This window comes from Oreochromis aureus, linkage group 3 (genome assembly GCF_013358895.1).
Source record: "Oreochromis aureus strain Israel breed Guangdong linkage group 3, ZZ_aureus, whole genome shotgun sequence".
Lineage (NCBI taxonomy): Eukaryota > Metazoa > Chordata > Actinopteri > Cichliformes > Cichlidae > Oreochromis > Oreochromis aureus.
Window position 1 is genome coordinate 87,155,809 of NC_052944.1, and position 8,055 is coordinate 87,163,863.

At 40.2% G+C, this 8,055-nt stretch overlaps 1 protein-coding gene across 1 annotated transcript; it reads left to right on the forward strand.

Moving 5' to 3' along the window:
* Window positions 1–4,807: 4,807 nt before the first annotated feature.
* On the forward strand, window positions 4,808–7,664 carry LOC120437792. The gene is made up of 2 exons (XM_039608342.1): window positions 4,808–5,670; window positions 5,739–7,664. The coding sequence occupies exon 2, from the start codon at window positions 5,801–5,803 to the stop codon at window positions 6,911–6,913; it is 1,113 nt and encodes a 370-aa protein (XP_039464276.1). The 5' UTR covers window positions 4,808–5,670; window positions 5,739–5,800; the 3' UTR covers window positions 6,914–7,664.
* Window positions 7,665–8,055: the final 391 nt, after the last annotated feature.

Sequence of the window (8,055 nt, forward strand, 5' to 3'; positions counted from 1 at the left end):
TAGCAACGCCCTCTTTTCCACTTCTTCCATGTACAAATTGGCCACGATGGGTGAAACTGGGGAGCCCATGGCACACCCATGTTTCTGCCTGTACATTTGCAGTACATGCAAATGTACTGTTTATAAGGTTTGGGGAAACCTGCAGTCAGCTGAGACTGAAGAAGTCACTTGGATGAGTGACGAAACGTTTCTCCCACAAAACGCTACATCCAGATGAACAGATTCAACTTTTGGAGAGAAGTCTTTGTCTGGGGCTTTGTTTTTTCTCAGCAGGGGAGTGTAGGTGGGGGTGAGGGACATGCAGAGGTGGTCAGATCCAGCCAGGTGGGGGAGGGGTGTCGCTCTGAAAGCATGCCTGATGTTTGAGTAGACATGGTTGTTATGAGATTCTATGTTTTTTATGTGTTTTATTCTTTGTTTTATTATCTTTTAATATTCAACCATATTGTAAAGTGTTTATATATTTCACAGAATTTGCTGTACTTCCCCATTTCACAAGATTCGATGTATTGCTCCATTGTCATGCAACCCGACAGTGAACTCTGCAATACAAATAGTTTAAGCAGGAAACAGATGCGGGTCACCCAGACCACAATAGAAAACGGATGAGGCACCTAAACCACAACAGGAAAACAGATGCGCGACTCCCTAACCACAAAAGATTACGTCAGCGCCACGTCTTTTAGAAAGAAGCAGACACACACACACATATACAACTGTTGGTTTAAAGGAATTTGTAAAGAGGAAATGTGACGTATTTGCATACACGATGTAAACTATAAATAAAGAGCCATCGCCTGCACTCGGGTGAGTCTCGTCAGAGTTCTCACCGTGCACGTTAATGTTATTACATTCTAACTGTTTGAGTGTCTTTATTCAGCCTGAAGAATGTCTTATTAAAAATAAACTCTTGACATTTAATTGGTCCTCCGAGCCGGATGTAGGACATCGAATTATAACTAGTTTTATGCTCCAACGGAGTGACCTCGTCGTTTCCTGACATTGTGGAGAGCCCGCGCTGAAGTCTGTCGACAGCCTCTTTCCTATGAAGGAGAAAAAGACCAACTACGTGAATTCGGGGTTGGCCAGCGTTCTTAGTAAGAGGTCCACGATCCTGGGGAACGAGGAGCAATCTCTGACCGGCACTTATATCATCATAACCAGGTGAATATTAACACTCAAACACACATCGCGAATAATCGTCTTTTAGATTGACACTTTTCCAAGGGAAAAACTCGTCCTGTAGGGACTGGCAGTTTAAAAAAAAGACTCGCTTGTAAGACGAAACTGGCAGTCCAGAAGAGACTCGTTTCGCAATAAAAAAAAAAGCTGGTAGTCTAAAAGACTGCTTGTAAGACTAAACTGGCAGTCCAGAAGAGACTCGTTTTCGCAATAAAAAAAAAAAGCTGGTAGTCGACAAAGTTTACTCCGGGAGTAAATGGGAAAAGGAAAGTGTCAATTAAAATAGGATTACACTGTCACAGTATGTGAATTGTTTGTATTTAAAAAGAGGAAGTGAGTGTCATTTGAAGAGGGACAGTAGGACCCTACACCACTTCTATTGTTTTCCTGTGTCGACTGAAATACTGGTGAGGAAGGGAAAAGGTTGCGCTTCATCGCATAAAATTAAGGCCGCCCTTGACATTAGGACAAGGGTAGAAGGCTGCCTTAATAACCTCCCCTAACTCTAATACCAGAGAAGGTCACACAGTTCTGTTTGTAGTATTAATAACACAAAATCAAAATGGGAAATAAAACAACAAAACTCACTGCTGACGAGCAGTGGCTAGAAAAGAAATGTCCAGGCTACCGGACAAATTAGTGCATATAGATGGAGAAATCCAAAGAAAACCTAAATGTCCCACGTGGGAGGGAAAATGCATTAACTAAATTATAAGAAACCCTCCAAGCAGAAATAAATACTGAAAAGGAAGCTAAAAAGAAATCAAAGCATACACAAGAGTTGTAATATTTTAAAGCATGGAAAGAGGAATGAAGTGGAATAAACAAAAGGTTAAATTAAGGTTAACTTAAATTAAAGCAATGAAACAAAATTGGGAAGACAACCAAGCTGAATGAATAGAATGCGTGAAACCAGATAATTCACACAAAATATATCAAATAAAAAGAGGGATGCATAAGGCATATTAAGGCTGTGTCATTGTTCAGCCAAGGAAATGTCTCCAGCTTGGGAAGGTGTGAAGCTGCAGGTTCACACAGACCCGTGATGGATACATAATAAAATATAAACTAATATACTATTGTATATTAGTATATATACTATTACAATATACTATTGTATATTAGTAGTAAAGTAGTGTATTGTGATATACTATTGCTGTTATAAAAAAGGAAAAACAATACAATGATAACATTAATAATGACATACTATTAATAGGAAGAGGCACTTCAGTCAGTTATGATGCGAGGTGGAAGATTGTTAAAAGTAGTCTGATTCAAGCTTAAGGTTTGCTCAAACTCAGTACAATGATATAGGAGATGAAGAAAATAAGGAAATAACTACACTAATCAGGTGCATAGAGACACTTGACCTGCTTGTAAACCTGTCATCTTAGATGAGACTTTGTTAAGATGAAGAGCAAACCTATACTAACAACTAATAAGCCAAACCCTGTATACAACAGCTAAAGCTACAGGTTTGAGAAGCTGAATAAAATGAATTAAATATGTGGACACTACCAAGCTGATGAGCAAGTTACACATTTTTTTTATTTTTATTTGTTTTTTAGTGCAGAAGCTGCATATTAAAGGTCACACATGCAGCTGTCTGTGAGCTCAGTTTTTTCCTCACACTTCTGCTCTGTTTCTGGCAGCAGGGTTATCTGTTTTGTTTTATGTGACAAGGCTGAGAGATTAAAACTTAGTTTCTTGTTTTGAAAAAAGAAGAAAAAAGAGAGGTTTTGTGTTTCTCAGCCAAGAACAACTACAATTTCATTTTCTGTTTTGAGACAGCTTTTTCTTTTTCTTTTTGTGTCCTTGATGATGATAAAGTCCAGCGCCAGCTGAGAGCTGGGTTATCTGTTTTGTTTTATGTGACAAGGCTGAGAGATTAAAACTTAGTTTCTTGTTTTGAAAAAAAGAAGAAAAAAGAGAGGTTTTGTGTTTCTCAGCCAAGAACAACTACAATTTCATTTTCTGTTTTGAGACAGGATAATAATAATAATAATAAATAAAACAAAGAGTGATGTTTTGTTTAAGTATTGAAGCAGGCTAATACTGCAACATATCGTCTAGTGCATGATCTGCGAGCAATATATGAAATCATCTTGTTTATCTTTAAATAAACTCCAATTACGGAGACCTGAAGTCACATGCTTAGGGCACACCCTCAGGTAAAGGCAGAAAGCTACTAAACAAAGAAAAGAAGCTATACAGAATGCGCCACAGCCACAAAACTAAGTATTCACATTCTTTCTGACTCTTTGTGAGCCTGAGTTATGACCTTGGCTCCCTGTTTTTCTGCTTCCACCAAGGGTGGGGTGACGCTCCCGTGGCATGTGCTCTGTTCTCTTTACTATCACAAAGAAAAAAAAAAAGAGAAAGGCCCCTACTCTCTGAATACAATATTCTCTTCATAACTCGGCAGTATGAAATGTCATGAAACAGTGTAACTCACTCACAGTAAATCAGCAGTGAATCAGTAGTATAGGATAATACAAACCTACCTAATAAATCTAATGATTTTCAAATTCTTTTAACTAAGAAGTATGATGTGGCCTCCAGCAGTATTATGATTCACTCATTTTGATTACAGGTATAATGTAATATATGACAGCATAATAATCTCACAACTGCTACAAGCACATTTGCCTTTCTTAACACACACGAGTGAAAGGCAACTGTTAAGAAAATGCCCTTTTGGGTGAGACAGGCCCAGAGGCCCTGCATGCAAGCGCACTAACACACATACATGCAATGAAGAGCAGCTTACACTAGAGCACACACTATATGTGCGCCTCTATATCTCACATTGGTGTTAAAACAGGAAAAACTTAATAGTTTTGTTATCAACTGCTGAATTTACCCACTACTGACATTTAACTCTCCAGCTTGCAGGACAATAGGTGAAACGTTTGTGAAAACAAAGAAGGAAAAATAAAGACACAGAGAGAGTCTGGTATGACCAAGCAGTGACCAGACAATAAATTTAGTTGGTAATACAATAAATTGTGAGATGCTTTCTGTTTGATTGATGCAACACAAGTAATTTACTGTATGGAGGAAATTCTCTTTGTGATAATCTTTTGAACGTGCATTTCTGTTGACCTGTCAATTTAGTGCATTATAAGCTGATATGCAAATTAGTTGATTGATATTAGATTTGAAAAATAACTGTATTATAAAATAAGTGAATAAGATGTAACAACGGTTGAAATTAGTTTTTGTTTCTAGTGTGTGGAGAAGGTTTTATCATGGCACACATCTGTTTACATGGGAGGAAACTCCTCATGTGATGCGACATTTAGCAATTTGCAAGTGTGCAGCACATCAGAAGAATGACTATGAAATTACAAAGGGAAACAATTTTACTGACAAAGGATGAACAAAAAGCAGCTCCCACAGCTGAGCAAAAGAAATGGCTGAAATGCGGAGCGAAACTAAAAGATGACTTGATGATTTGTGAAGGAAAACCAATACTTCCAAAATCTCTACACAAAAACAGCAGCTTTAGTGACACATGGAGTTACTCTCCATGCGTCAACAGGAGGGATAGGAGATATAATCTCCAAAACACACTCTAAATTTCGAACACACTCTAAATTTCGAAACTTCAGAAAATGCTTATGTAACCATTTTATTCCAACATATAGCATCCCCACTCTGATAAGATCAGATAATGGGACACACTTTGTCAATGAGGTAATCAGCAAAGTCTCTGAAGCACTAGGATTCAGCATCAAATATCACTGTGCTTATCATCCTCAAAGTGCCGGCCTAGTAGAAAGGACAAACGGCACAATAAAACAGAGGCTTAGAAAATGCATGGAAGAAACAGGAAGACCGTGGCCAGAGTGTATAGGCCTAGTAAAAATGTGGATGAGATTAACCCAATGTTCGCAGAAACTGACACCATTTGAAATCGTACACAGTAGACCTTTTCCTCTGCCCATCACCAGTGAACCAATAGACAAATCAGTTAGAGAAACAACCCTAGCAGAATGGATGACAAAACTGCTAGAGAACAAAGAAATAGTTCTGAGCAACCAACTGCCGAATGATTCTTCTCCAGTCTCTTCCAGGTTGAAACCAGGCGACTGGATCCTGATCAAGGTACTCCAGAGGAAAAACTGGAGCTCTCCGAGGTGGGAGGGCCCTTATCAGGTCCTGCTCACAACACCGACAGCGTGCAAAATCGCTGAAAGACCTTCGTGGATCCACCAGAGCCACGCCAAAAAAGTACAAGGGGACACAAGCCCAGACGCCAGTCCACCTATCATCTAGTGATCTGTAAGTGGAGGAGAGGGCAGATTGGGTATACCCCGCCCTCTTGACTTCTCGCTTTCAGTCGACACACTAGGTGATCTGGTGAACTTGGTCGACCTGAAGAAACCCCATTGTAGCCCGAGCCCCGACCTAGCCCCACCTGCCCGGTAGAGTAAAGGAAGATCAGTCCAACCTGCAAAACCAGAAGAGCAACCCATCACTCAAGTAACTACTCAGACACTCACAAACAATGCCTGACATAGACGTGCAAAATGAACATTCAGACATTTCAGATGGAGAGGACCCAGTCCCCAACAGGACTCGACGACGATGCTGGTCAGAGGAATGCCAACTAATGCATAATTATGTACCCCATAACAAAATTGAAATGGCATTCTTTGTAAACCTACTACAAACTCTAGAAACAGTAATAAATACAAGTCTGCGTGCATGTGCTCCAAAGGAACCAATAAAGAGCTTAATAACACTTCCGGTCACACCGCCCGAACTAGCCCATAACATGACCATGGTCTGCCTATGGAGACTTAGAGTCCCAGAAAAGCAGGGTGTATCTTTTGTTTATCCAAATAAGACACGTCATTTCAATACTGACACAACACATTGTAGTGAAATATGGTCCGTGGTTGGGTATGGTAATGAATACTCAAACTGGCGTAACTGTAAAAATGAAACCGTATGTTCAATATTAGGTCCAAAGATATACAAGGGGTCTTCTATTTACCTGCGCGCGCCGAACAACACGCGCAACGACAGCCGTTGGGGCAGAGCTATAAAAAGTATACTAGTGCCAAAACTGATGAGACCAATTCCTGGCCTATTGTGGCTGTGCAATGGCACCCTTAAGCAAAGGCTGCCTGCTAACTGGACAGGAATCTGTGGCATAGTAACCTTAGCCCAGGAAATATTAATCCAAATCCCAAAAACACATACCCACGCTTCCCCGCGCTCATGCCGGAGCCTAGTGGAAGACTCAGGCAATAAGGCATGGATCGACGCAATAGGAGTGCCCAGAGGAATACCAAGAGAATATAAGGCCCAAAGTGAAGTGGCCGCAGGGTTTGCCTCTCTACTTCCAATTATCCAAGTAAACAAAAACGTAGCTTGGATAAATTATGTTTATTACAACCAACAACGCCACCTCAACCTGACCAACCAAGCATTGAAACTTCTAGGAGAACAACTGTCTGCCACCTCACTCATGACTGTCCAAAATAGAATGGCACTGGACATGCTTTTAGCTGAACGTGGGGGTGTCTGTGCTATGTTTGGAGATATGTGTTGTACATTCATCCCCAACAATACAGCCCCAGGAGGCTCCTTTGAACAAACTATGAAAATGTTACAAGATTTACAAGTTGAACTGAAGGAAAACGCAGGAACATGGTCAGGACTAGACGAGGCTTTCCAGAACATGTTTGGGGATGGGCAGACACAATCAAAGTATTAGCAGCCATTTTATGCAGTATTCTAGTGATGTTGGCCATTATTGTTTGTTGTATTGTACCATGTTTCAAAGCTTTGATTAAGAAAGTTGCTAAAGACACTGCAACCGGAATCTTCCTGGCACAAGCTTATAGTCCCATAGCAACTGAAGAAGAAGAAGACTGTGTGTAAGAATTTCTTGTACTTAACATGACGTAGCAATTGAAAATGTGCAAACAAGTGATTGTCTACTGAAGCCTATGAAGTATGAGTGAAATATATTAAAAACAGGAGGGAATGTTATGAGATTCTATGTTTTTTATGTGTTTTATTCTTTGTTTTATTATCTTTTAATATTCAACCATATTGTAAAGTGTTTATATATTTCACAGAATTTGCTGTACTTCCCCATTTCACAAGATTCGATGTATTGCTCCATTGTCATGCAACCCGACAGTGAACTCTGCAATACAAATAGTTTAAGCAGGAAACAGATGCGGGTCACCCAGACCACAATAGAAAACGGATGAGGCACCTAAACCACAACAGGAAAACAGATGCGCGACTCCCTAACCACAAAAGATTAAGTCAGCGCCACGTCTTTTAGAAAGAAGCAGACACACACACACATATACAACTGTTGGTTTAAAGGAATTTGTAAAAGAGGAAATGTGACGTATTTGCATACACGATGTAAACTATAAATAAAGAGCCATCGCCTGCACTCGGGGTGAGTCTCGTCAGAGTTCTCACCCGTGCACGTTAATGTTATTACATTCTAACTGTTTGAGTGTCTTTATTCAGCCTGAAGAATGTCTTATTAAAAATAAACTCTTGACAATGGTCTAAAGTGTGTTCTCCTCTCGTAGCAAAGTCTACAAACTGGACAAATTTAGGAAGCACAGTCTTTAGGCACGCTTTGTTAAAGTCGCCGGCGACAATAAAAACCCCATTGGGGTGGGCAAGCTGTTGTTTGTTTATGGTGTTGAGCAAGAGGCTGAGAGCCGTGCCAATGTTAGCATCCGGCGGTATATAAACAGCTATCACAATAACTACTGTAAACTCCCTCGGGATGTAAAAAGGTCTGCACGAGACTGCCAGAACCTCCAAATCAGGAGAACAGTGTGTGTGAATGATCCTGCTGTTACAACACCACTCGTTATGCAC